The sequence below is a fragment of the Panthera tigris genome, chromosome E1 (assembly GCF_018350195.1).
Source record: "Panthera tigris isolate Pti1 chromosome E1, P.tigris_Pti1_mat1.1, whole genome shotgun sequence".
In the NCBI taxonomy this organism is placed as follows: Eukaryota; Metazoa; Chordata; class Mammalia; order Carnivora; family Felidae; genus Panthera; species Panthera tigris.
In genome coordinates this window covers 59510971-59536878 of record NC_056673.1, presented here as the reverse complement: position 1 = coordinate 59536878, position 25908 = coordinate 59510971, and the positions used below count along the sequence as shown (strand labels likewise).

Here is a 25908-nt window from a genome sequence, read left to right as displayed (position 1 = left end):
CGGTGAAATTACAGCAGGTCGGGGAGTCTGTGCAGGCTCCGCGGGGTGGCAACACCGTGCCACTGTCCTTCCCCAAAGCAGTGAGCTGGGGGGGGGGGGGGCAGCAGGACAGGCAGGCGTCCACCCCCCACCCCCCCGCCCACCGGGCCACGGAGGCCCGCAGGGACCCTGCTGGAAGGCCAGCCCCCAGCGAGCCGGCAGCCTGTGCACGGGGGCGGGGGTCCGGCGCGGGTGACCCGACCGGCGTGGGCAGAGCTACTTACACTCAGGTACCTGGAGTCCAGTTCCACCTTCTGCTCCAGCTGTGTGAGCAGCTCGTTGTGGAAAGACTTCAGCTGCGGACGGACAGAACACACGGCCGTCAGCACCACACGAGGCGCAGGCCGGGGCAGGAGGCAGGCAGGGAAGGGGGCAGGGAGCCCGGGAGAGGCGGACGGCCACCGCAGCACCCGGGACACTGGCCACCCCGAGGGGAAAGGGGCCCGTCTCATCCCTCAGCCGGTGGCCCTGCACAGACAGGTGGGCCCAGAGGAGCCGGGAGGCTCCAGGACCGACAGCTGAACAGAGGTCAGGATGTCAGACCATTCTGGTCTTTGATGGCCTCGGGACTCTGCTCCCAGTGGGGGGTGGGGGGGACAGAAACAGCTCCCTGCTGTCCCTGCCTGCTCTGGGGAGTTACTCGCGCTGACGTGAGCCACGGGCCTGAATGCAAACCGGGAAAGGCCTGAGTGACCCCTCGCTTTAGACCCGCTGGGTCCTGGCTGGGCCCGTATGACCTGGGAGCATGCTGCTCCCCAGGCCCGTCATGCGTTGTGTCCCCACCTGGCCCCTGTGGGATCCTGTCTGACTTGGGCCCTGTGCCCCCGTGTCCTTCTGTATGTACTTGGTCCCCACAGCGAGCCTCCTCCCCAGCATGTGACTTCCTGTCCTGGGCCTAAAGCACATCTGCATCTTTCTGAGCGCGGCCACTATGCAATGTCCCCAGGTGGACGTGTGGCCATGGTGCACAGCCGGCTCTCCCCTTCACCTCTGACTGGCCTGCCTGCCTGCCCTTGCCCGTCTGCCCACCTGCCCTCCTGCCCTTGACCCTCCCACCCTGGGGGTCTCACCATTTCTTCCAACTGATTTTGAATCTGCCTGTGGACTTCAGCCATCTGAAAGAGAACGTCTCCTGGAAAGGCAGGAAGGCAGAGAAGAGAGCAAAGTTAAGCACTCTGCGTGACGGGCCCTCCGCCCCGCACCCCTCTCGTGGCAGGGGACCAGGGTGCCGGAGGCGGGCGCAGGCGCCTGGGCCCACAGGCAGAAGTGCGCCAGGGGCAGGAGAGAGGGCACCGTGTCTCCTGATGGCGCCAGCGAAGTGAGACAGAAGATTCTAGAATGACAAGGGAGGCCAGGCCTCGAGCACACAATCACCGGGTGACTTTGAGGGGTCACAGTCCCCAAGCGTCGGCACTGAGCCCAGGTTCACGACAGAGAAACAGGCCGCCTCAAGCCCACGAGCGAGCCCCGAGCACACGCGGCTCTCATCCCGCATCTCGTTCTCACGCACAGCCCCCAACAACTGCCCCCCGCCCACTCTGGGCCCAGCTGCCACCAGGGCCAACAAATGTGTGCGTTACTTGGGGCAAACACGAGACCTGGCTGCAGGCCCCAGAGGGGAGGGCACCCGAGGAGGTATGCGAGGTGCACAGGCCTGGCTGACCTCACGAGGGCCTCTGGGGACAATCGGAGCATGTGGCACAGCTCTCCAAACACCTTTTCTGGAGCAGCGACGCTTCAGGGACACTGACGTGTCCTGGGCCCGTCTCCAGAGACACACGAGGAAACTGAACGTGGCAGCACAAAGGCGCAGGCCGTCACCCAGAGGCTGTTTCCAGCCTGCGTGTCAAGGACACGGCTCACTTCACCTGCAGGCAGGGCACATGCCGGGACTCTGAAGGTTTCTGGGTGACCTGATATCAGCCCATACCCCAAACTCTCTCTCTCTCGGTAGCAGACGATCGGCCGCGAGGCGCCCCCAACACCCCACTCGGCCCGCGCAGCTCCACGAAGGGGAAGGAGACAGGCCTCTGGGGACAGGGAGCTCAGCCGAGCGCTCCCTTCTCCCAAAGCTCCTGAAGGTTCCACACAGCTCCATCCTGAGGCGTGGTCACTGTGACCGACAGGGGCACAGCCCTGAGCGTTCCAGGCTGTGGCCATGGAGGGAGGGACGCCGTGCAGCTCAAGACACAACCAGGGTCAACAGAGCCCCAAAACCCGCCCCCAAGTCAGTGCCCACAGGACACAAGCTCTAGGCCGGAGACCATTCAGTGGCACCTCCCTCCCAAGACCCTCAGGGCTGCCCAGCTGCCCCCCCAGCACTGGCACGAAGGACCCCCACCCAGGGCGGAGGGGAGAGCTGGAACGGGCAGCCAGGCTGCGTTCACCTGAGCGGCTGGTCCTCCCCTGGAGGCCACTCGTGGAGCAAACACCGTCCCCGTGCTGTGGACACGATGGAGCAGGGGGCCCGCTCTGCCCTCGAGGGTAGGCACTTCCGACAAACCCGGTCCCTGAGGTGCCGCCCACGCCAGCGAGCCCTCTGTGCTTGTGCCTGAGACCCCCGGGGTCACGTGACCCAGAGGATCCTTTCGGGGGGCAGTCACGAGGGGAACCCTGGCCCCCAGCAAGGCCGGCCAGAAGCGGAAAGCGGTTCCTGTGGCCTCTGTGAGAAGCCTCAGCGGGGTCGTGCCGCCCACTGGACGCACGGACGGCCTCACCGGGGTCGCCTTCCCTCCCAGAAGCACAGCGGGGTTCCGGGGAGACCCGCTTCTCCTGCTCACTGGCTGCTCCACGGGCCGCTGACACCATCCTGGCCTGAGGGCCACAGGGCACGCTGAGCACTGGCTGGGACCAGGAGCCGTACAGACAGACCCGCTGTTCGGCACAGACTGCCAGGCTCGGCTCGAGCGAGTGGGACCCCACCCTGCGGGGCCCTGAGCCTCGGCCTGAGCTCACTCACCCCGATTCTCAGGGCCACTGGATGCGTCCCCAGATGCCCGCCCGGCCCCAGACACGCAGACTTCTGCTGACTGACTCATCCGGCAGCCGGGACCCCGCTGTCCCACCGTAGGCCCTGCAAGGCTGACCCAGCCCTCTTCCTCACCCAACACTGAGCCCAACGGGTACAGAGACCCCTTCATGCCTGCCAGTCTGGGGCCTGGCCTGTGGGAGGCCTGGGACGGAGGAGGGGCACCCTTGCCCCCGGAAGGGCCACTGCCACGGCCCTGGCGTGTGTGTGCCAGTGAGAGAGGGTGTGTGTGAGCCTCGGCCTCAGACCTGCATGCTGCCACGGCCCCACGGACACAGGAATCTCAGTGGCTGGGCTGTGAGCACGTGGCCCCCAGACCAGAGCTGTGTCCCACCGGGTAGTCTTTAGGACCCACAAGCTGGGAGGCAATGGAGGCAGACCCCAGAAGCTCCCAGTACACAAACCACCTAATTCGACGCGACAAGTGCCACGGCGTGCTGGCACCACCACAGACGCCAGCACCAGAGCCACGGCATGGGCCATGCCCGGCAGGACCCAGAGGTCCTCAAGTTACTCCCATTCCTGGTCTGACCTCGGGCCTGAGGGTGCTGTGGGACGTGGCAGGGCAGGGAGGGGCGGCCCTGGGGAGAAGGCCCTGCCTCCACCGAGGCTTCCTGTGGTCAGGTCGGAGCTGTGACCCCACGCGGCCAATGGCTGACCGCATGCCGAGGGGCTGAGCTGACTCACCCCTGCAGGAGAGGTCGAGACACTACTCCCACCCAATCCTGACCCTGGGAGTCTGACGTGCTAGGGAATAGGCCAAGAGCCACAGGAGACGGAAGGTGACGTGAAGGCCCGGGTCCCCAGCGCTGGCCGGAGGAAAGCCACTGGGATGAACAGGAGCGCACGGGCCCCAGCCAGGGCAGCCCCACGGAGGAGGCCAGGCTGCCGCCACCTGCCTAGTGCAGACCCGCGGCCCCACCGGCACCTGGGCATCGCCCTCCGTCCGTGCACACCCGATCTGGTGTGCGTGGAGGGGACGTGTCCCAAACCCAGATCCACGGGCCCGGCCCCCGGGTGCTCAGAGGCAGTCCAGGACCCCAGAGGGGCAGCCCCACATTCGTTCTGCTTCTTTGTGCTTTGCATCCTTCTGGAAGTTTCCCAGAACGCCCCTCGCCCGAAGATCGGGAAAACACCTAGGATTTTCTTTGTGACGCAGGGGTCTTCCCGAGGGTTGGGGCCCTCGGACACACCTTTGGGCTCTCTGGCTGCGGGCATCTGGGACTTGGTTAAACGGAGGCCAAGGGGCGCAGCACCCACACAGCACGAGGTCTGGGGGGCATGGGGAGAGCCCCAGACCCAGCCTGCGGGCACCACCCTCACCCACACTCCTCTGCCCCCACAGCCCCCTGGAGGGGCATCAAGTCCGGAAGGAAGACACGTGGCAAGCAGCCTGTCCACGTTCTCACATGGTCCAGCAAAGTCTCCTGCCTAGGGCGGCGTCCACGGCATCGGCCAAGCTCTAGACCCTGGAATCAGAAGTCAACGTCAAGGTCACGTTGAAAGCACGTATTTCCCGGAGAGCCTGCGCACCAGCTCACAAACAACTGACAGCAGTAAGCACCACGGTGAACGCCCGAGGCCGAAAACACCTGCAGCCCTTGGGGGGCTCCTGCTGTGCGCCCCGCTGCAGACACGCTCAGAGGCGCCCCGGGGCCCGTGGCCGAGCTGCCGGTGCACACGCTGGGGAACACGCAGCCAGTGCACACACGGCTCTGAGCTGCAGGCCCGTGGCTGCACAAACCAGCCCACACAGTCAATTTTTAAACTGCATTGTACACGCAGCTGCAGGAACGGGGCGGGGGCGGGGGGGGGGGTTGGTGAACAGCCCCACCAGCCACTGGGCCCCTGGGGCGCTGCCGGCCCCAAGCTGGCTGCAGGGCAGCCTCACCCCTGCCAGGAGGAGCCCAAACCTGAGGTGTCAGCACTAATGCTCACCTGTCCCCTTACCAGGTCCCAGAAGGCAAGCTGGTGCGGGTCCCTAGAGCCCCCCTCGCAGGAGCTGGGTCTGATTTTGGGGTTCCGCGACTCCCTCCACGCCATCTCCCATGCGCGAAGGACAGCATGGGGTGGGGACACCCTTCCGGGACCCGCTGCCCAGGAAAGAGGTGGCTGCAGACCCTCCCCGTGGACTCCTCTGTGTAGGCGCATGGGGCCCTGGGAAGCTATGTCCCGGGTTCACAGCACAGGTGAGTCCCAAACTCGAAAAACCGGGTTTAAAATAGCAGCTCCGACCCAACCTTGCCAGAGCAAACAGTGGAAGAGTGGGACAGCTCAGCACCGAGCACCACTGCCTGACGAACCGCCAGGGCTCCAAAGCGTCAACAGAAGGGGTGGCAGGCGGCAGGTGCCCACGCCCCAGGCGCAACGGGAGGGGGGAGGGCGGCCGGGCCACACCCGGGGCCAGTGAGTCAGCAAAGCCTGGAGCCTGGCGGCCGGCTTGGAGCGGAGGGGCCACGTTGGCTCAAGGAGTCCCAGGTGGGGAGGAGGGTCTGGAGCGAGGAAGGGGCGAGGGCCTTCAGGAGCAAGGACAAGAGAAGGGGCGAGCCACACACGGGGGCCACGCTTCATACGGGACCAAAGGTGTCTGAGGGGAAGCCGCGCCCTCTGCAGCCCTCACACCAAGTGTTTGCCTTGCTGGTCACACAGCCAGCTGAGCAGTGAGTCGCCTCTGGCTGAACCCCCTCGGGTCGGAGTTCGAACACGTCAAGTCTTTTCTGGGACCTCAAACGCCTTCAGGTGAAGAGTGGAGCTCGGTACCCACAGCAACGCCCCTCCCCCGGGGGGACAGCCAGCACATGCACACGTGTGCGTGCGTGCACAGGAAAACATGCGTGCACAGGCACGTGCACACGCAAGGCACACACGAACACACGCAGGTGCACGCACACGAGACAGCACAGCCCACCGTTGGGGGTGGGGGGGGGACGTGCAGGGGATGTTTGGCTGGACTCAAGCCGGTTTTGTCTCCTGTGGCTAACTCTCGTGTGGACGGTGGCGGGACAGGCGTGACCGACCGTGACCCGGAAGCCTGGGCATCTTGTAGGCAGGTCCACGTGCCACCAAAGATGGGCCGGGGGCCCTGGAACCGCAGGGTGCTGGCCCAGCCCTGGGGTGACAGGGACACAAGAGACTCTCCAGCCTTGCAGTGGGGACCCGGCCCCCAATAAGGACACTGGGCCAGGGCCCTGAGCCCCCGGGACCCGGCCCCCAACGAGGACACGGTGCGGGAGCCCGGGCCTGTGAGCCCCCGAGAGGCAGCTGCGTTAAGTATATTCGTTGCGTTGAGTGACCATCACCCCGAACTCCAGAAGAGACCATCCCCGCAGAGGCAATTCTGTCCCCACACACTCCCTCCCCTCCAGCCTCCGACAAGCATCGGTCCTCTTGTCCTTACGGATCTCCCTGCCGGGACGTGGCACGTAAGAGGAGTCAGACGCGTGGACGCCGCCCCCCGTGGCTTCTTCGCTGAGCTTCATCCAGCTGCGGCGTGTCAACCCCTCAGGCCTCTCGCGGGGGAACGCTGCCCCGGCGCGGGGATCGAAGGCTTGTCGTTCCTCAGGCCGGACACGTGGAGGCCACCGCCCGGGGCAGGTGCCAGCAGCGCGGCCGTGACGCTCCGCCCTCGCCCCGACAGCCCCGAACTCCGCCGACACACCGCTGGCGTTCACGACACACGCTGAGGTTTTCCCATCCGCGGTAGCACGACTGCCCCCCGACCGGCGGAGACAAGCAGAGCCGGGCTCCAGCAGCCAGAGCCGCCACTTGTGGGGGCCGGGGGCTCGGGACCCCAGAGGGAGCCCGCGCCGGCGGCCCTGCTCCGGACTGGCGCCAGCGGCTGGGAACGTGAAGCAGGGACGCTACCGACGAAGCCGCGCATCCTAACGGGAGCTGAGCCTCCAGCAGGCCAGAGCCGCGCAGGAGGGCAGGGGAGGGCGGAGGCTGTCCTTGGGGAAGCCCCTGCCACCGCCGGCCGCCCAGCAGGATGGCGAGCGCAGGGAACGCCAGAACCCAGTCGCTACTGTTACCACGCGTTTCACCCCGCGCTCCAGAACTTCTGCCGGACCTCCACGACTCTGCACGGGCCCCGGCAAGAACCTCGGCACCGGGGGCCTGGGCGGCCCCACACAGTGTCAGGTGCCAGCCACCAAGGAGCGAAAGAGGCAGGAGCGAGAGGCCGCAGCAGCCCAGGGGGAGCCCAGAGGGACCCAGCAGTGCGCGGCTGAACACGCGGGAGGTCCAGCTGACGGGCCCTCACCAGGGAGGACAGCCAGGCTGGGCAGATGTGCGGCACGAGAGCAGGACTAGGGCTCCCGAGAGGGCCCTGGCACTCGAGGTGAGGACAGGACACGGGAAGGAGTGCCCTGCTGGTGCGCGGCCGTGTCCCGCGAGCAGATGACAGAAGAATCAGCCTCCCAGGATGCTCTCGGAACCTCCAGAGCGACAGCACGGAGCGTGGGCCGCCCAAACCACACCGAGCGGGACTCGGCCAGCGGCTTCATACACGTCCGGGGACACAGGACCGCACCGGTGACATCGCGGAACCCGGGAAACCTTCAAAGGTTTCCCCAAGCGGGGCTCTTTGGGAAAAGAGAAAAGATTGCAGAAAACTAAGAAAATTACGTGTACCCGAGTTTTTAAAAGTACGAACTCTACAAGTTGCAGGCTGGTATGCTGACACGAGAACCATCACCCGGTGGAGAAGGCCGCTCCCAGCCTGGGGCCGCTGCTCACACCTTCATCCTCTGCGGCCGGGGCCCCGTGACCGCAGTGAGCACCTGCTCCAGGTGAGACAACTAACAGAGGCCCTCGGCGTGGCACCTGTGCCCCCTCCCGGAGGCCGCCAGGACGGCGGGGCTGCTTGGCACGCCCACAGAAGGCCAAGAAAGTCAGCGGGGCTGGCAGCAGACGGGGACCCGGCCTCGGGGTTCCAAGGATCCTGGTGGCCACCACGTGGCACAGAGGCCACAGCCAGGGCTGGCAGCCGGCAGCAGGGACACCTGTCCCGCAGCTTCTCGGACCCCAGGACCAGCACAGGCGCAGAGCCGCCTCCTGTGGGAAGCGGCAGCACCGGCCAGGCCCCTACAGCAGCGATGGCCGGCACCCAGGACTCCTCTGTGGGCCGGGAGGAGGCCCGGGGGCACGTCGGAGGCGGGTTCTACAGCCGCACCCAGAAGTTTCCCCTGACGGCCCTGGGTAAACACAGTGGGAGCCGCTGGTAGATCAGAAGAGCCACGAGCCACGGCTTCAGAGTCCCTCCTTCCGTGGCTTAGAGCACAACACACGCTCCCTCAGCCGCATCTCCCAGACCTTCAGAAGACTGCAGGAGTAACAACGCAAATACCAGTCCGCCACCACCCAGGTCCCCGCGTGCTCGACGTTTGGCCGTGTTTGCTTTAACTCTCTGCTCCTGACGCGTACGCACACGCACGCACGCACATACCCCTTCTGCAGAACCGCTTGGGATTCAGCAGCAAGCGTCGGGACGTGGCCCCAGCCTGCATGCTGAGAACAGGGCCCGGTGCCACGGCAGCACACCCCTGCCCCCGTGAGGAGAGCCACCACCGACACAGACTCTCCACAGGACAGCGCGCAGAGTGCATCCAGAACTTGTCCCCGCCTGGGACCGCACGCTAAGCTCTGGCTGGCTCTGGTTTCTCTCGGGGACTCAGCGCTCTGTGTATCCAAAGGCTGCTTCAAGTGCTCGGAACCCAGTGTCCTAACCGGGCTTGGAGACAGGTTCCAGGAAGGAGCGTGGACCGGTGCCCAGAGTTGCGTCTTCCTCCTTGGGCACTGGGGTCTTTGGATCCATGGGAGCCCCCCACGCTTTCACGACACGGACGTTTGTAAAGATTCCGGCTGGGTTTTTGTTTCTTTTCTTTTTTGCAGAAGATACGAAGTGTTCTTAAAATCCTCAAATGACAAGGAGCTGAACGGCAGCGTGAATCTGGCAGATTGCAACAAACACAGGCTGGGGAGGGGGCCCGGGGCTCGCTCATGCATGCAAGGCCGGGGCGGGCGCCAGAGTCCGCTGAGAGCCCCTCCGGGGCCCTCCCGCCGGTTCCTAATCCCCAAGGAGTGAGGACGCCATTTCACAAGGATGAGTTAACACCCCATTGAGGCTTAAAAAAGAACAATTTCTTCCAGCGCTCCATAGGCCCGAGGAGGCGGCTGGGGGACGGCTCCCGCAAAGCCAGACAGTGGCCCGTGCCGACCCCATGGTGAAAGGGAGCAAGCCAGCCACCAGGGGACAGGGCTGGGTGCCCCGTGGAGGGCCAGGTGAGCATCACCTCCAAACTGACAGGTCTGGAGGTGGGGACGCTCGTAAAACCTGACCCAAGAAACGGGGTGGAAGCTGGGGACCTCCGGTGGAGATGGCCCAGGAGGGCAGTTTCTGTCTTTATCTTAATCCCACTTGGTTATCACCCAGCGTGACAGCTTCAGGCGTACCATATGGTGACGCAATTCCCTCCGCTGCTCGCCATGACAGGTGCGCCCCTCACCACCCATCGCCGGTCCCCTCCCCCCCACCCCGTCCGCCACCTCCCTGGGGTAACCATCGGTGTGCTCTCTGCAGTTAAGAGTCTGGCTCCTGATTTGTCTCTTTTTTCCCCTTTGTTCATCTGTTTTTTGTTAAATCCCACGTATCAGTGAAACCATATGGTATCTGTCTTTCTCCGACTGGCTTATTTCACTCGGTATCATACTCTCTAGCACCATCCACGCCGTGGCAAATGCCAGGATCTCATTTTTTTTTATGGCTGAGTAATATCCCATTGTATATACACGTTTCCTTCATCTGTTCGTCTATCGATGGACACTGGGGCTTCTCCCATAGCCTGGCTATCGCTGATAACGCATTGAACACCGAGTGCACGAATCCCTTCGAATTAGCGTTTCTTGTATTCTTTGGGTAGATATCCAGCGGTGTGATTACTGGATCGTTAAGACAGTTCCATTTTTAACTTTCTGAGAAAACTCAAGGAAGGCAGCTTCAATCTCTGAGGCACAGGCTGGCTGCGGCCTGACTTGGGGGAGCGGGAGAGGATCAGACACCCACCGGGCCTCTAAAACCCACTGACACACACAGCGGGACTGAGCCCCAGGGGCAGAGACCATCTTCTGCTGGGTGGCCTGTCTACAGAGCAGGGGGTGCTCACCAGGGAGGGCCACCTACGGGGTGACCGACCCTCACAGAGAAGGAGTCTGTGGGGGAAGGGCTCCAGGACAGCCTTTCCCGGGCTGAACTAATTTTCTCACGGTTAACAAGCACGGATGTGTGTACCTGGTGTTGTGATTAAATCAGTAGGGCCGTGCATCTCACGATCAGGGGGACCGGGCTGGGCAATCGATGGACTCCGTCAGCAACAGCGACAATGACCATGAGGAACGTGGGCACAGCACTGCCTCGATACCAGCAGCCCCTCCACACACACCCCTCCCTGCTTAGGCAGGATGGTGGTGGTTGAAACAGTTAAGGAAATAGGGAAAGAGACGGGAAAAGCCCCAGCAGGGGGACAACACTCAGTCTCCCTGTGGAACCAGGCCTTCGCCTGCGGGAAGCCGCCACCTCCTCAGGGTCAAGGGGTGGGCACCACAGGCGCCCCCTAACCTCCCACCCCCGCCACCCTTCCCCCTCAGTGACAGAGTCAGGCCTGGGTGGGGGTCCCGAGCACCAGACATCTTCCTTGCCGGCCTGCCCGAGCCTTTCCCACAGTGGGGACTGGCCGCCGGTCTGGTCTCCGGTCTCTGATCCCGGCTGCTACAAACTTCACAGGGCCCTGTGGACGCGAGGAGCTGTGTGAGGGGCAGCCACCCACAAAGGGGTGGTGTCGGCAGGAGCCAGGGGAGCTGACGCCACAAGACAGGGGGTGTCTTCAGCAGCGCCGTGACCGGGTGGGGACGACGACGAGACCAGGTGCCGGGCCCACTGGCCCTTAGGGAAGATCAGCACTCAGACCAGGCTGGGTGCTCACAGGAAGCACTGAGCTTCTAGGAGGGGGACATCCCATGGTGAAGGGTCCTCACATGTGAGCCCTGGGTCACCGGGGGCCCGAGTCGGGCCCCATCTCCTCTGAGAGTCTCCCTGTGGCTGCCCCAAGCCCTCTACTCAAATCCCATACCTGCTCACCTGCACCAGGGAACAGTCAAGCCCGTGACACCAGCCCTAGCTAGACTAAGCCCGGACAGAGCCCCAGGAGCAGCCAGGATTGGTGCTGGGGAGGGTCCTGCACACACTCGCCACCCCCTCCCAGGGTACAGGAGGCCGGCCAGACAAGGGCTGGGAGCAGACGTGTGCCACCCGCCCGGCCCTTCCCCCGCCCCAAGCTCAAGTGGTTGATGTTCCTCCCTCCCAGCAGTTAAGTCCTGTTGGGGGGGGGGGGGGTAGGGGGGGCACCACGCCCTGGCAGAACTGGATGTGACCATGTTGGAAAGGCAGGAAGGCCCCAGGGCTATAGGCTGTGCCCTCAGAGCCAAGGCCCTTCCAGGACCCTAGGGACACAGCCACCAGGACTCTTCAAGGCAGGGGTCGGGGTGGCCCAGGTAGGATCCGGAGCAGAATGTGGTGCCATCCGAGGCCATGCTGATGAGCACAGGTGTCATGTGAAGCCAGAGGGACCCCGAGACATGACTGCAGGAGTACGCGCTCTGATCAGGAGAGGTCTGGTCAGGCCAGAGCCACCAGGGCCTCACTGGAGGGGCCTGAGGGAGCCTGAGGCCAGGGAGGGGTGAGGGCAAGGGCTGTGGTGCGCCCTCAGGGTGGGAGCCCTCGGGAGAAGGGAGTGTTTGTTATTCGACCGGCAGGCCAGTGCAACCCTGTGGAACCTGTGATTCAGCCAGTCTCTCCTGGGGGTCTGGGACCCAGAGCCCAGGGGAAGACCACGGCAGCCACAGGCCTGCCAGGAGCCCCAACCCTGCTGGGGCTCTGCTACTCGGCATCCAGCCCTGGAGGAGCAGAGCAGAGACCCACCCGGCGAGGACTCTGCAGCCTGGGGCGCTGTGCGCACCGTGGTAGAGCGGGATTCGGGATTCGCCAATGCTCTCTGCCTCCTCCCGGCAGAGCCCCGCACCAGGCGAGTCCTCAGAGCCCCAGACGGTGCCAGAGGGTACACAGGAGGGACGTGAGCTCCCTCTGGTTTTCCTGGAGCTGGACGGACCTGGTGGGAGGGCTGCTCCGGTGCTGCTCAGAGATCACGGCATCCCCTGTGGTCACTAGTGGCCACCGAGGACACCGAGAGCTCACGTCTCTGGTGTCTGTCATTTCGGGAGGGGCCCAGAGCCAAGGGGTCAGCTGCTCAAACTTGGCTGTGAACGCACACCACCTTCTGGAACCTTCTGAAGCAAATATCCATAATGCTCAATTATTCTGGTGGCTTCCAGAGCGGAAGGCGCCTCCAAGAGCTAATTAGCATATGCCTGAACAAGGCACAAATATAGAGCTCTCTTAAGGGGAAGACAGCACAGGGGCTGAGGGGGCGTTGCACCGTCAGGGCCACCGGACGCGGCGCTCAGACGTCGCCAAGGGGACCCTGCCCCCGGGAGGAGCTGCCAACACCACCCTCTCCACTGGCCTCGAAGCCACCAGCTCCTCCCTGGGAGAAGCGGGTTCTTCTCCCGCCCACAAAAAAGGCAGAAATGGAAAGCGGCTGATTTGGGGGGTGGGGGGGGGGGGTACCAGGAGAAAAATCGATGGCTGTGTTGCCATGGCGATGACAGCAGCCAGCGATCCTCACCGATGCACTCTTCTGAGGCACAGTGAGAGCGCGGGGCCCTTTCGTGTCGATGCCGCGTCAACCGTCCACGCCTGGGCACCGGCCCTTCACGGCAGAGGCGAGGCCAACCACACTCGGCCCCCGCCCTATGCGCCCCCAACCGGACCTGTTCCGGGTCAGATCCTGGGCTGGCATCAGCCGCACCTGGGAGTCTGTTCGGATCTTAAGAGTCTCAAGCCCGCCCCCGGCCTCCTGCCGCCAAATAAATCTGTGCTCGGACACGGTCCTCAGGTGTGTCCCACGGGCACACGGTGGGCACTGGGGTCCCTAGGACATCTGTCCAGGATGGCAGGGGTGCCGCCTCAAGGTGCCTGCCGAGACTGGAGCACACGAGCGTGTGAACCCCGGGTGGCGCGGAGCTGGGCACGGGGCTTGGCAGGGGCACCGACTCCATCTGACCCCTTCTCCCCCGGGGACCCCATGGTGTGGGCACAGGGAGACGCAGCCCCTGCGGGGAGGCAGAGGGGACAGTATCCCCGCGCGCTCCCCTCCCCCTACCTCACGCGTCCACCAGGGCGCGTCTCCGGCAGGCTCACCGCCCACCAGCCTCGTCTTTCACTCTGCCTGGTATGACTTTGCCAGGAGACACTCGGTGTGAACACAGCGGGGGTTTCTGCCTACGTTTCTACCCAAAGGAGATGCCAGTGACCAAAGTCACGGAGGGAGCAAACCCCGACACTGGGCGACAGGGGGCCACCTGGACCTCGTCAGGAGTAGGCAGAGCGGGGCCCAGCAGCCACACAGGCCCCGGCCCTGGCCCGGAGCAACGTGAGTCTGTGCCCCCAGCTGCGGGGAGGCGCTGCTGCTCGGCTCCTTCCCAAGTGCCACCGAGGACCCTCCACCGGGCGCGACTTTCCAGGAACCTGCCCATTGCGCTCCCTGGCTAACTGTCCAAGTGGACATCGGCTCTGCCGGGACAGGTTCCTAAGCACCAACTTGCTCGAACTCTCCCAAGACAGAAGCAGGGACAGAGGTCACTCGGAGAGGACCGGTCACTGGAGTACCAGGTCACCACGGTCAGAGCGTCACACTGCCTGTGACATGCCTACCCTCCTCCTGTGCCAGCCCTGGGCCGCCACGTGGACACCGGCCGCCGCTCGAGGGAAAGGGAGGGGCTGCTCTCCTCGGACACTCTCAGCGGGGCACTGCCACCATACCAGGCACAGTGCAGTCTGCCTGCCGCGCCTCGATTCGGGGGTGACAGGGTGGGGTCACGGGCCGGGGACCTTGCAGCTACGCTGGCCATAGTGGGGAAGCTCTGGGCCCCAGGGCCGGGCTGGGCGTGCCACTGCAGGGGAGGGTGGGGTGTACCGGGCCCCGGCAAGCCTCCTGCCAAATGCCGGGATGCGGGACAGGTCGGACGCTCCCTCTCAGAGCAGGAACAAGCTGCCAGCAGAGGCCCCGGGCCAGGTCCCGACAGGCTGTGCCCAGCCCCATGTCAGCGCAGAAGTCCGGCCGCAGGCTCCACTTCCCGCCTTCCAAGCAGGGACCCTGGAAACCAGGCGACGGGCCCGGCGGTCCCCAGCCCGTCCTCAGGACGAGATCCAGCCGAGACTGCCGTCCCCCGTTGGCCTTCCTGCCCCAGGGGACACGGCAGTCCAGCTAACATTTACCGACGTCTCCTGATGAGGGCTGATCTGGCCCACACCACTCCCGTGAGGGCGGGCTAAGCTGCTACTCTGGAGGCCCCGGCAGGAGAGCTGCTTAGTTGGCCCAGGGGCCCTGAGGGGGACCCCACACCGTCCCGGCCCTGCTGTGTTCAGTCCCGAGGCCTCGGCTGCCACACTGGGCCGAGCGGACGCAACCCACGACAGCTCCCGGGCTGGCTTCGAGCCTTAGTGACCACGGGCAGGACGGGGAGTCCACAGAGATCTGTGTGTCAAGCCCTGGCAGGTCCACTCGGCCAAGGAAGAGCGGGAAAGAGCGGCCTTATCTTTGGGGTCCAGCGACTGCCTCTGTCTAGGGGCGCCCCCACCTCCACGTGCTGTTGGGGGAGCCTTGGTGTCACCGGCTGGGAAGGGGTCCTATTCCAGGCTGGGACGGGTGGCGTGGGGGCTCGGAGTCAGGGCCCTTGGGTGTGAGATGGGTCTGGCTGAGGCCTGCAAGTGGTGGGAGGGTTTAGCAAGGGCACTTTCTACTGTCGGGGTCTGACAGCAGGTGGCACGTCAGACTGAGCGCAGTCACGTGCCTGAGAGAGGCCCTCCTTGGACAGGTGCAGGGGCCGCGGGAGGGGCGGCGATGCTCACTGAGAGAACAGGAGCCCGCGCAGGTGGGCGGCCCAGGGCAGCGTCTCAGAATGACCTCTGCCAACAGAAGCCCTCCAGCCATAGTCTCCAAGTCCCTGGGGTCACAGAGTCAAGGGCATTCCCCTCTGCTGGGCCCTGCATTCCAGCCACACCGCACTCAGGAACAGGCACCCGTGCCTCTGGGCCCTCTGAGCCTGAGGCCAAGCTGGACAAAAGCCGGCTGTGCGGGCGGGGCCGAGAAGCAGCACCAAAGCCCACAGCGGGGTCTCCAGAGGCGGGCATGGGGAAGCTGGCTGGGGAAGCTGGGGAAGCTGGGGAAGAGGTTCACTCTGCGGCCACGCGTGGAGCGCAGCCAAACGGCAGGGGAGTGCTCAGGTCGCACCTCCCTTAATCCAGTGACTCAGGGGCCAAAGCAGGCCGGGTTTCAGGCCGCCTCCCAGCAGCAAGCATCCCGCCGCCAGGCCGCGCCCAGCACAGAGCTCCCGCTGCCCTTGGGCGGGTTCGGTGTGGGCAGACGGGCCCTGCAAGAACACACACGCCAGGATCACAAACAAGCGGCCCCTTCAAAGGCAGAGAACAGAGAGAGAACGGCCTTTCACACGGATGAGGCCCCAGAGGAGGCCGTGGACGGGGCGGGGCGGGCTCGGCACGAAGCCTGGCCTCGCGCTGGGGAAACGGAGGCTCGGCAGAGACTGTGCCCCGCGCCCCATGACTGCTGCTTCCCTTTAAGTAGTGCCACCTTCCAGAAAAGTCTAGAACCCTCCAGAAAGCCAGGGAAGGCCGAGGGCAGGTGACGTGACCATCTTCTGCCTGAGTGATTGCAGCACAAAAGGCCTGAGTCACCACACACACGTACCAGGAGCCTGGGCACACTGGGACTCCGGCCCCCATGTCCCACTCCCTACCTGGGCTCAGCCCGGCCCCTGCCACACCATGGCCCTGGAGAGAAGAGCCGGGGGTGTGCCTGCGGCCTCGTCCAAGTACACAGCACCCAGGCACTGCTGTCAGTCAGCCGACTGGACAGCACCCTCCCCTGCACAGAAACCCAGAGCAGCGGCTGGCACCCCAGGAGCCAACGCTGCAGAGGACAGCACACACAACTGCACACTGTGACCTGGGGCCGAGGCCCACTCTCTAGTGGCCATGACAGTGGCACAGAAGGCCCAGGAGCCAGCCGCTCCACGCCTGGGCAGGGGACACATGTGCTGTGAGCCCCACGCATGTGTCTGTGGCATACAGGGAGGCGGGCAGACAGGAGAAACGAGGTAAAGTCAGAGACGACCGGGCAGAGTGGCCGCAGGGCAGACGAGACGGCCCCCGGGGTTCCTTCCACTGACCTTCCCGCTTTTCTGCGAACTGAAACGTCCAGTCACTTAAAGCTTAAAACAGTGGAGAGTGTGGAAGGGCCCCGGCCACCGCCTGAATCCCCTGGGCTCAGTCCTGCTCAGGGCTGGCACTTGAGTGGAGCCAGCACCCGCTCAGCCGTGAAACCACTGTCCTCACTTAGAGCAAGGCGAACCTGACCCACCACAGAGCCCACGTGGGAGTTCTGGAAATGCCCACGGCTCGGTGCCGTGCTCCCACGCCAAGCTGATGTCACTTCTGACGGCTCGAGGTCAGGCGGGGTCAGGGAGGCTGTTCCAAGGGGCTCAGACGGACGGGGACCCAGGCGGAAGGGCGGCAGCCATGCTGGGATCCAGCAGGTTCCCGGGACAAGCATGCGGTCGGGTTGCCCTTCCGTGGGCCACACACTGGGACGGGCTTGCAGCCTGGGGCCCAGGCTGGACACGCCGTCGCCCTGAGCGAGCACAGCAACCGTGCGGGCGGAGGCGCAGAGCAGGGTGTGGGAAGAGCCGCCCCTCCCCCGGGCACACGCAGACCAAAGGCGCCCCTGGAAGCGCCCTGTGGCGGGGCGGGAGGTGGCACTGGGGCCTGCCTCAGCAGAGACGTGGGGGCCCTGCACACGGCCAGGTGCAGGCGGCTGCTGGCGAGCAGGTTAGAAGGGCAGTCCCCGTGTTCCCCAGCCGCTTGCTGTATCAGAGCGAGTCTCTTCCCTGCGGGGCAGGGGAAAGATCAGAGCGGAACAGAGAGGGTCCCCTCCGTGAGGTCTGGACCTCACGGCACAGGGACCGGCAGGACCAAAGCAGAGAGGCCGCCCGCCTCCTGCACACGGAGAGAGGAGGGCCCAGGGGCAGCCTGGCCGCGGGCAGTGCCTCCAGAGAGCACAGGGGACCGCCACGAGGCCGCGGCTCCCGCTCAGGAGTGGAAAACCACACACGGGAAGCCTCTCGGCCCTCACGACTTCTGGTTCAGCCCGGAGCAGCACCGTGGGGCTAACGTGTAGGCCTGTGCTGCTCAAGACCCTCTTGCCGGGCGGGAAGCAGGTGCAGGGCTCTGCGGGGGACGGCAGGGCCATCAGGACACAAAAGGGAGCGGCCAGGGTCTCTGCCTCTGCACACCTGGCCATGCCTGACCCTACAGCTCCCAGGGGCCACGGCAGCAGACCCAGGCAGGGAGGCAGCAGCCAGAGGGCAGGCGACGCCCCACTGTGCCGGGCATCTGGATGATGTGTCTGCAAACCACCTCTGGTCAAAAGGCGGTGGCAGCCTTCCCAGCACCTGGGCTGGGGCGCCACGGGGCACTCGCCCCCTGAGGCCGGTTCCTTCCCAGGACAGAGGCTCACACCTCTTCCCTCCCATCCTGGGGGGAGGAAAGGTCTGCTGGGAGGAAATGATCGCAAAACAGCAAAGCCCCTGGGGGCTACAGGCAGAAGAGGAGCAGGAAATCAATCTCCACACCAAACAAAGGGACAGAGAAGGCCACCGTGGTGACGAGGTTCGGCTCCTCAGGAAGACGTGACCGCACAGCGTGCAGCTTACACACTCACGGACACACTGCGCGACCACAGAAAGCCAGAACCAGGTGGAGACACCCACAGCCCGTTGTCCTCGGGCCACGGTGCACGGATCCTCTGTTTACTGATCAGTCGAGGAAACCATCAAGACCAGGAACCTCGTGCCTGGAACGGGACAAGGAACCCCATGTCTGGAATCAGGGAACAGGTGTTCTCCTCAAACGCACATGCACACGCGCGCACACACTCACGCACGGCCACGTGCTCCACAGAACAGCTTGGACTCGGGGCCAGCCGGGAATACGTGTGGGCCCCTCACATCGGGGTCCTGACCAACCAGCCTGCAGGGAGGGGTGCGGAGCCCATACAGATGACCCCCCCCCCCCCGAGGGGCTGGCAGGCTTATGGGACCAAGGAACTGAGGAACCGCTGCCTCGGCCAGTGACCTCAACACCTAAAACCCCAATGACAGGGTTCCACAGGAGCAGTGGCCAAAATAAGCCACCGAACTCCTGTCCCTGCACACTTGGCCACGAGCAAAGGACTCCAACTGTGACATTTCTGCCACACAGAACAGACGCAAGGCGCTCAGAAGGGCCCAGAAGACCTCGCCTTTTTCAGCAAGTCGCTGCGTGGGACAGGTCCAGGCCGGGCATCCCCCTGGGCTGCATCACCTGCCCCTGGCACGCAGGCCCCTTGGATACCACAAGTCATACCAAGGTGGAAACGGTCGCCTGTTGGCCTCCTTGGGGCTGTGACTTGCCCCTCCCCCACCCAAGAGCCAGGTTGGCCAAGCTGGCCAGTGGCTGCGGCTTCCGGCCCAGGGGTCGGGGCGGCCTGCAGGGCTCCTGCCCACGTGGAAGGTGGCCTGGGAGCCTCGCTCATATGGGAACCCCACCAAGACTCTCAGAAGCCTCACAAGCCAGGCGTGAGCCACTTGCTTACTCCTGTCCCCAAGCAAGACCACAGGTTGGCAGGGAGAGGCCGCGGCCACCTGCAGAGCAGCCCTGGCACCACGTCAGAGGCGCCCTTGCAGAGCACCATGGAGGTCACCGTGCGGCGGGGCTCAGCATCACGGTCCTGTGGACGTTATGCGTCCAGAGCAGCAAAACCCATGGGGAATAACCCTACTGCCGACAGGGAGAATGGAGAAATCCATGGAATGTTCTCCAGTAGCGACAGCAAACGCACCAGCTGTGGGGACGGCAGGGACAGATGCTCACAAGGCACGAGCCCGTCCCGCAGCACCAGGCCCCGCCCCCAGCAGCCTCGCCACCTCCCCCCCAGCACACCGTCGCCCCTGGCGTCTGTCCTCGGCCCCTGCCAGGGTCCCCTCCGTTCCTCCACATCGGGTCGCGGCCTCAACACTGGCCCGTGGTCACCCCGCTCATGGCCCTGGAGGTCGACGCCTAGCCCGTGATGCGGGATGCTCAGCTCTCCAGCCCCGCCTGGGCCCTCCACGCACACACAGACGCGGTATGAGATCTGCCACCACACGCAAACATCTTAAAAGCTTCCGGGAGGAGAAAAACAAAAAAATTCACGCACAGGTAAAAATCAGCATCCGAGCAGCATGGAAGAAGGCAACACTGGGGTCAGACGACGGTGGGCGGGGCCTCCTGACCCTGAGGGAAAGTCTGGAAGACCGAATCCTACCCAGAACTCCAGTCAGCCAGGCCTTCTGCCAAGTGGAGGACAGCTGCAGACAGACGAGGCGTCAGGTATTTTCCCACTTACGTGCCGAGGAAGCATTTTTATAAAAGGACAACGTGCTGACCCAGGGAGAAACAGGACCCAGGAAACTCAGTCCCCAGGCCCGGGGATGGAAAGGGGACGCCTCGGGGTGCCTGGGTGGCTTAGTCAGTTGGGCGTCTGACTATGGCTCAGGTCATGATCTCGCGGTTCGTGGGTTCGAGCCCCACCTCGGGCTCTGTGCTGACAGCTCAGAGCCTGGAGCCTGCCTCGGATTCCGTGTCTCCCTCTCTCTCTACCCCTAACCCACTCACGTTCTGTCTCTCTCTGTCTCGAAAATAAACATTAAAAAAATTTTGTGTAATTAAAAAAATAAAAATTTTGTTTAAGTGTACTCGTTTATTTTTGGAAGACAGATCAAGTGAAGGAGAGGGCAGAGAGATAAAGGAGAGAGAGAATTCCAAGCAGACCCCGCACCATCAGCACAGAGCCTGACACAGGGCTCGAGCTCATGTACCGTGAGATCACGACCTGCTGAAACCAAGAGTCAGACGCTCAAAGCACTGAGCCCCCCAGGCGCCCCAGAGGTGCCTGAGGAGTCTGGAGCTGCGTCTGGGGGACTGGGGACAAACCAGCACGAGCACGCTGAGAACAGAGCAAATGGAAAAACAAAGCTGTCAAAATAAAAATCACCACTGGAGTCACAATGACAGTAAGAAAAACCCGTAAGTCGTATGATTCAAGGAAAACAAGCAAGCAGTTGGACTTCATTAAAATGAAATGCTGTTGGGGTGCGTGGGGGGCTCAGTCGGTTAAACGTCCGACTCTTGATTTCGGCCTAGGTCACGATCTCACGGTCTGTGGGATCGAGCCCCACGTTGGGCTCTGCGATGACAGCGTGGAGATTCGCAGCCCCTCTCTGTCCCTCCCCGGGTTGCTCTGTCTCTTTCTCAAAGGAAACAAACTTGAAAACGAGCTCCCGTTCTTCGACAAACAGGATCACAGAACCGACAGGCGAACGAGATGGCGAGAAAACGCGTGCAAGACGGTGCCCGACACGGCTCGTCCAGAGTACGCGGAGAATTTGTACGACATGATTACAGGACAGAAACCTGACGAAGAGACAGGAAGACGTGAACGCACACTTGGCCAAGGAAGAGAAGCGAGCACGTGAGAAGGTGCTCGAGACGCTGGCTGGTCAGGAAGATGCCCGAATGTGGGTCACCGGGAGGCTGCAGGGCCGTCCTCCCCCGACCTGCTCCTGGCTCGGGGCCCAGCTCCGCCACACAAGGCCGCCCAGCTGCTCAGCGGGCCCGTGGTAGGGCAGCGCCCAGGACCCGGCCAGCAGGAAGTTCTGGACCGTCGCCGCAGTTTCGCGCAAGCCCACCCCTCGCCCTGGGGCCACACACGTGGTTTCCCGCGGGCAGACATCTGCCCTTCTGTGAGTGTGACCACAGACAGTAAACACACCGGGGCCCCCAGCACACGTGTCCCCAGGGCCGCCGCGTGACTACCTATAACAATAAAATGCCCCCGTCGCAGGCAGGAGCCTGCGCGCAAACACGCGTGGCTCACGCACGACACGGACGTCCCAGGGGGTCGGGGGCCCAGATGGTGGCTGTAGGAGCTGCGGCCTGGAGACCCGGCAGCGCCAGGCAGGCCCACGTGTGGCCTCTGGGCCCACGAGCACAGAGGCGTCATCGCAGGGGCATCCGGGCCTCCCCTGCCGGGTGTCCTGCACGCCAGCAGCAAGGCCGCACCTGCAGGCCTGACCCCCTGAGCGCCTCTCAGTCCCTGCACGCTCCCCCAGGTCTGCAGGGGCGGCTCGGCCCTGTGCCCACGGAGGCCAGACAGCTTCCTTCCGGGGCCGGGAGCAGCTCAGCTTCTCAGATGCGGACGAAGGCCCGCCAGCGTGAGGGGTCTGGCCCCGGTCACCACACATTCCACGCGGCATGTCGCCCCCTGCCCCTGCTCCCCCCACCCCCAGCCCTGGAAACTGCCATAGCTCTGAGCTGTGTCCGTCGACACACAGCTGCGTTTTCACACTGGCTTCGTGGAAAATCTGGGCACCGGGCGCTCCTGGCAGGCCTGCGGGGGACCCGGCCAGCTGGGCACAGGCCTCCGTTTCCTCCAACACAGGAGTGCCAGAGGCCCCTGCAAAGCACCACAGAGGACAGGCCCGGCGTGTGGCATGAGACAGTGTGAGAGTGGGAGCAAGATGGCTCCGCGGCCCGGGACCGCGGACGCGGACGGCCAGCGCCCCGCACCTGCCAGCGAACCAGGGTCTCCCGGCCTGTGAGGGACACCGACACTCTCCACCCTTCATTGCGTGTTGCCTGGATTACGAGGCCGGAACGGGCTCCGGCTAGAGAACTTGCAAAACCGCGAAACCACAAACAAAAGAACCCGTCCCCGGAGCTCCGTCTGCTACGCATCTGGGGTCTTTCCCTGTTTACCGTGTGATAGGCACGCCCGTGTGCACTTTTGCAAAACCGGGTCACCCTGCGCGATGGGCTGGCGTCCCTTCCCACTGTCACACCGGGAAGGCTTGCTGTCACCTCGGTCCAGTCTCCGCACGGCTCCCCACGTCAGCCACGCGCTTCTGCACCTGTCCTCACCACCAGCTACACTTGTTCGGCGGGGACCGGCCCACCTGCGTGCACTCTGAGGGGCACCCCAAAGCCGCCCAGCACACCCCGCTTGCGGCTGGACGTGTAAGTCACAGCCCTCGCCAGCTCTGAGGGTCACGGCCATCTCAGAAAAGTTCCTTGTTTGACAAGGAAAACCTGATCCGAGCGGAAGAAGGACCAGTCACAGGACAGGACCCCTGACCCACCGGGGCACATGCGAGGAATCTGGGGGTCTCCACTGCGCCGGGGGTCTTACCGAGTTCTTTGGAGCCCTGGCTCTCGCTGGCCAGCTCGCCCATCTTCACGAGGGCATCAAAATAGCCCTTAGCAGCGTAGGTCACACCTGAGAGAGGAGAGAAGGGCGTGGTTACTGCCCTCGCGGGGGACGGACCGGACCCTCAGCACCAACGCGGTGACCGCGGTGCACGCCAGCCTCCCGCGCTCCAAGGCGCTCCTCCCGCACTGATCTCACCCCATTTCTGGCTGAAATTCTCTCGTTGCGACCGTTAGGGCTCCTCTTGTTCGCGAGAACACGGCGCACCAGTCAGGCCCAGAGCTACCCCAGTCACTCTGCTGGGTGCCGTCCCCACCACCCCGTATCTGGCAAGGGGCGGCAGGGGGTGCCGAGCGCAGACCCCGCCAGGCAGGAGGCCGCGTGCTCAGAGGTCCCCAGCGAGGTGTGCAGACGGCGCCCCTCAGCTCTCCCGGCAGGCCGAAGCCACACCGCGGGGCTCACGCTGCTCCCTGCGGCTCCGGCCACCGTCGGAAGCGGACCCGGCGTCCCAGGGAAGGGCTCAGGGCCCCCCGCCCACAGGTGGGCCCGCAAACCCCTCGTCTGAGAAGGGGCCCTGCCAGCCGGAGGGCGGACAGGGCGCCGGGGGCAGCGCCAGCAGCGTGAGGACATCTACTCCTCCGTTCTCTACAGGACCCGCTTAGGGGCGCCGAACGGGCACCTGGTCACCTTCCATTTAGGTGGCCTTCAATGAAGGGCCGTTTGTCCCGCGGCCCTGCCGGCTGACATGTGCCTGCTTCCAGGAGAGGTGGGCAGCTCCGTACTGATGACAGAAAAGCCAAAGGTGCCACAAGTCTGGGGCAGGGGAGGCTGAGAGCACGGAGGAGACGGAGGTGACGTGCCCGCGGGGCTCTGTCCCATGGGACAGTCCAGGAAGCAGCCCTCAGAGGCTCCACACGCGGTCCCCTGGAGAGCCTCATGGGGAACCCCAGCGGGGGCGGAAAGACCCAGAAGGACACCCGGCCTCATCACAGAGGAGACCGCGGCGTGGCTTTGATCGGGACTGGAGTGGAATGGTGTCGCCCCACGAGGAGGCTGGGTGAGGGTGACAAGTGTCCTACAGACGGCGGCTCCACTGAAGGGAACCGTCAGCCGCATCCACAGAGCACAGGCAAGATGGTCCACAGCCAGGAAGAGATGAAAGTCTGGGCCTCTCCCACGGGCACGGCAGGGCCCCTGCTTGGAGCCCCTGCGGTAACAGAACACGCCAGGCCTGTGCCCTGTAAGCTCGCCTGTGCCCTGCCCTCCTTTCTCCTCTGTCCCCCAGCTTTGCAGACAGGACACAGACTCCGCTCCCACACGACCCGCCACAGCCTGTCTTGCGTGCAGAGCCCCGGGGGGGCAGCAGACCCGATGTGGGATGTCTGCACAGAGGCCAAGCCAGCCCCTAACCCCTGGCAGGCACAGAGGTACCCGCCACAGCCTGGGACCTGCCATCGTCACGGAGATCCTACAGCCCGGGTTCCAGCTCAAGGAAGGGACGGAACCTGTGTTCAATGAGCAGGTGCACCTCCTTTCTTGCTGCAGCAGTGGCCCTGGGCTCAGGGCCGGGCAGCTCAGGAGAGCCTGGCAGGGTGCAGAACACTAGCGTGCCCCCCGAAGAGAGGGCAGTGCAAGACCCACACGGAAACAGGGAGATGGCCAGCGGCTGCCGGTCAACGCCACCAGTCCATGCACAGCAGCCACGCGAGAACCCGCGTTCTTGGCTCCGTTGGTGTGTGACGTCAAGGCCCCGGTCCCCCAAAAATGTCTGCAGCAGCGTCCCCTAGAGGGAAGGACCAGGGCCGAGGTGGAGGGCCAGGGTGCAGGCCACCTGCCGGGCTGCTGCATGACGAGAGGTCCTCTGCCCCCTGGACACAGCGAGGGCAGGACCGTGGCCAGACACCTTCCCCTGGAGACCACCCAGGCCACTGTCCGGGAGCAAGCCAGCTCTGCTGGGCGCTCTGCTCCCAGGTGACCGCAGGAACAGAAAGAAACAGGAGCTGCCGCCACCAGAGGTCCCCCCACAAGGCCCCCATGGGGCCGCGGACACCCCAGGGCAGCTGGCTGGGGCTAGTGCACACTCTGCAGACACAACGTCCCTGTTAGGGGTGGGGGCTCTGCTCACAAGGACGCCACAGTTAGAGCGACACTGACACCGAGCCCAGAGAGACACAGTCGAGGGTGGGGAGACGGGCAGTCGGTCCCCCCAGGCGTCCCGGACCACGGCGTGAGTCAGCCGGCCCCCACTGGGACTGAAGGGCCCAGACCCTGGCACCAACGTCCCCTCCCTGGTGGAGACTGAGTGCCCTGCCCCCAGCGCCCCCGCCCCAGGTCTCTGGGAGGTACAGGGTGCTCACCAGCCAGGGAGACGGTGTGGCCCCAAGCCCAGACCCCAGTCCTACAGCTTCGAGACGACTGTGCAGGACAGACACCCGCACCTGCGTCTTTACGTGCTGTGGACTAAAACAGAAGCCAGACCCCGTGCCTTCGCCACAGCCTGGGACAGGGCTGAGGACATGGCTGTCCCTACAACAGTGGGCGTAGATTCCAGGGCTCACAGGCCTCCAGGGTGCGGCCCCACACCCTCCCTCTGACGAGTTTGTTTCCGGAACAAAGCACGTCCTTCCGCCTCTCATCTGGCTCCACGAGCTGTCCACCTGCTGGGAGGCCGTGGCCCCCACCCCGCGGCCTCACCTGCCAGGGCTTTCTCGTAGTTCTTCCCCATGGCGATGAAGTTCCGAAGGCTGGGGTTGAACTGCTCCATGATGGTCTGAGGAAAGCAACGAGAAACAAGGCATGAGTGGCCCAGGTGACGTGGTGGCTCTAGGAGGGTCCCGACGGGAGGAGAAAACCCAGAGGGTCGAGACCATGAAGCCACGTTCAGGCTTCTGGAGTCAAAACCCCAGCCCTGCCCTTGAGCGGACCCTCTGAGCCTCAGTTTTCACATCTGTACGATGGGGGTGAGGACACACCTTGCTGCATCGAGGCTCTGCGGATCAAACGGACAAGTAAACACAGAGCGCGCGTGGCGGTGCCTGGCAGACAACCGGCGCTCAGAAGTGTTGCAGCCGAGGTGCCACTACCCCGTCTGGCGGGGCTGAGTCAGCCGAGGAAAGCCCTCCGGCCGGCCACGCACAAACGGCTCAGCGCCGCCCAGCGCCCCCTCCCACTGAAGTCTTCACTCGACACATCAATTACCAAACATCAGCTCTGATTAGAGGAACCCACAGCCTGATCTGCAAATACCACGCTATGAATAATCCAACAGACTCTGGCTCCGTTTGCCCAACGGACCGCCGTTCTTAGACGGAAGAAATTAGATTTTCACCGTGAAGGCCAAATAAATGTTTTAATTACGAGGCGTAAAAACAG

At 64.3% G+C, this 25908-nt stretch overlaps 1 protein-coding gene across 6 annotated transcripts in view; it reads right to left on the bottom strand.

Moving 5' to 3' along the window:
* Positions 1-25908, bottom strand: part of BAIAP2 (BAR/IMD domain containing adaptor protein 2) — a 62753-nt gene that overhangs the window by 23078 nt on the left and 13767 nt on the right. For all 6 annotated transcript variants that reach the window (XR_006211005.1, XM_042965736.1, XM_042965737.1 and 3 more), the window contains exons 2-5: positions 25231-25306; positions 22519-22605; positions 1110-1171; positions 264-335 (exon numbers count right to left, since the gene is read on the bottom strand). Coding sequence is in view for 5 of the 6 variants with exons in the window: in XM_042965736.1 (XP_042821670.1) it covers positions 264-335; positions 1110-1171; positions 22519-22605; positions 25231-25306 (297 nt within the window). In the remaining variant the exon portion in view is untranslated. The remainder of the gene's footprint in view (positions 1-263; positions 336-1109; positions 1172-22518; positions 22606-25230; positions 25307-25908) is intronic.